This window comes from Sardina pilchardus, chromosome 20 (assembly GCF_963854185.1).
Source record: "Sardina pilchardus chromosome 20, fSarPil1.1, whole genome shotgun sequence".
Lineage (NCBI taxonomy): Eukaryota > Metazoa > Chordata > Actinopteri > Clupeiformes > Clupeidae > Sardina > Sardina pilchardus.
Genome location: NC_085013.1, coordinates 31,318,765 through 31,321,264, shown reverse-complemented (window position 1 = coordinate 31,321,264; position 2,500 = coordinate 31,318,765). Strand labels below are relative to the sequence as shown.

General features: G+C 48.0%; 1 protein-coding gene across 1 annotated transcript in view; it reads right to left on the bottom strand.

Moving 5' to 3' along the window:
• Positions 1-2,500, bottom strand: part of LOC134067338 (exocyst complex component 3-like) — a 29,200-nt gene that overhangs the window by 753 nt on the left and 25,947 nt on the right. Inside the window, exon 16 of the mRNA XM_062522578.1 lies at positions 1,558-1,699. Within this exon, the coding sequence (XP_062378562.1) occupies positions 1,558-1,699 (142 nt within the window). The remainder of the gene's footprint in view (positions 1-1,557; positions 1,700-2,500) is intronic.

Sequence of the window (2,500 nt, the reverse complement as noted above, 5' to 3'; positions counted from 1 at the left end):
TTAGTGGTGTGTGTAGGGGTATTTAGTGGTGTGTGTGTGTGTAGGGGTATTTGTAGGGTGTTTGTAGGGGTATTTGGGATGTTTGGTGCGTGTGTAGGGTATTTAGTGGTATTTGTAGGGGTATTTGGGATGTTTGGTGCGTGTGTAGGGGTATTTAGTGGTGTGTGTAGGGGGTATTTGGGATGTTTGGTGCGTGTGTAGGGGTATTTAGTGGTGTGTGTAGGGGTATTTAGTGGTGTGTGTGTGTGTAGGGGTATTTGTAGGGTGTTTGTAGGGGTATTTGGGATGTTTGGTGCGTGTGTAGGGGTATTTAGTGGTGTGTTTGTAGGGGTATTTGGGATGTTTGGTGCGTGTGTAGGGTATTTAGTGGTATTTGTAGGGGTATTTGGGATGTTTGGTGCGTGTGTAGGGGTATTTAGTGGTGTGTGTAGGGGGTATTTGGGATGTTTGGTGCGTGTGTAGGGGTATTTAGTGGTGTGTGTAGGGGGTATTTGGGGTGTTTGTAGGGGTATGTGGGGTGTTTGGTGCGTGTGTAGGGTATTTAGTGGTATTTGTAGGGGTATTTGTGGTGTTTGGTGCGTGTGTAGGGGTATTTAGTGGTGTGTGTGTGTAGGGGTTTTTAGTGGTGTGTGTAGGGGTATTTGGGGTGTTTGTAGGGGTATTTGGGGTGTTTGGTGGTGTGTGTAGGGGTATTTAGTGGTGTGTGTGTGTAGGGGTTTTTAGTGGTGTGTGTAGGGGTATTTGGGGTATTTGTAGGGGTATTTGGGGTGTTTGGTGCGTGTGTAGGGGTATTTAGTGGTATTTGTAGGGGTATTTGGGGTGTTTGGTGCGTGTGTAGGGTATTTAGTGGTATTTGTAGGGGTATTTGGGGTGTTTGTAGGGGTATTTGGGGTGTTTGGTGCGTGTGTAGGGGTATTTGTGGTGTGTGTAGGGGTATTTAGTGGTGTGTGTGTGTAGGGGTATTTAGTGGTGTGTGTAGGGGTATTTAGTGGTGTGTGTGTGTAGGGGTATTTGTAGGGGTATTTGGGGTGTTTGTAGGGGTATTTAGTGGTGTGCGTGTGTAGGGGTATTTAGTGGTGTGTGTAGGGGTATTTGGGGTGTTTGGTGCTTGTGTAGGGTATTTAGTGGTGTGTGTAGGGGTATTTGGGGTGTTTGTAGGGGTATTTGGGGTGTTTGGTGCGTGTGTAGGGGTATTTGTGGTGTGTGTAGGGGTATTTGTGGTGTTTGGTGCGTGTGTAGGGGTATTTAGTGGTGTGTGTAGGGGTATTTAGTGGTGTGTGTAGGGGTATTTGGGGTGTTTGGTGCGTGTGTGGGGGTATTTGGTGGTGTGTGTAGGGGTATTTAGTGGTGTGTGTAGGGGTATTTGTGGTGTTTGGTGCGTGTGTAGGGGTATTTAGTGGTGTGTGTAGGGGTATTTAGTGGTGTGTGTAGGGGGTATTTGGGGTGTTTGGTGCGTGTGTAGGGGTTTTTAGTGGTGTGTGTAGGGGGTATTTGGGGTGTGTGTAGGGGTATTTGGGGTGTTTGGTGCGTGTGTAGGGGTATTTGTGGCTGGTGTACCTGCATGTCTGTGAAGAACTTCATGTCTGTCTCTGTGGCGCCGCCCTGCTGTTTCAACTTGGCCAGGCGCTGCTGCACACGCTTACGCTCAGGAGTCCACATGCTGGCGCGGAAATACAGCACAGCCTGCAGGTGCTTCTCACTGCACGCACACACACACACACACACACACACACACACACTTTTACACAATATACAGCACACAGCATGCAGGTGCTTCTCAATGTCTCAATGCTCAATGCTTCTTAGTCTGGTAGCTGGTTTTAGCTGGTTTTAGCTGGTCTTTGCTGGTTTTCTTCCAGCTATTGCTGGTGTAGCTGGTTAGGCCACCAGCTAGACATGCTGGCGTGACCATCTGAGGAAGCTGGTCGTGCTGGTGTGACCAGCCTGTCGTTTGGGATACAGCTGGTTTGAGATGGTCATGCTGGTGACCAGCCTGTCAAGCTTGACAAAGATGGTCAAGCTGGTTTTCTATAATGACCAACATAAGCTGGCGTGGCCAGTAAAAACCAGCAATGTAGACCAGCAACACCAACTAAAATGACCAGCTTGAGGTGGTACGGCAATCAAAACCAGCTGAATTACCATCATAAGCTGGGTAAACCAGCTGAAGGTGTGTTTTCGCGAGAGTTTTGCTGGTCTAGCTGGTTAACCATCATAGGGTGGTCAAATAAGCTGGTTAACAAGCTGGGGCCGGTTTCCCGATAACGTTCACTCTTAGCGAGCTACGAAGACTCCAAAGGTATAACTTACCAAAGTTGTTTACCTTTCTAGTCGTGGTTCCCGAACTATCACTTAGGAGTCTTCTTACGAAAAGCTCCTTACGTCCGACGTATAAGGCACTGTCCACCATGAAGGTGCTGAATTAGGTGACATCGATTGCTCAGAAATCGATTTTTTATTTCACGCGGAGGCTTGACAGACTTATGAAAGCGTTCTTTGC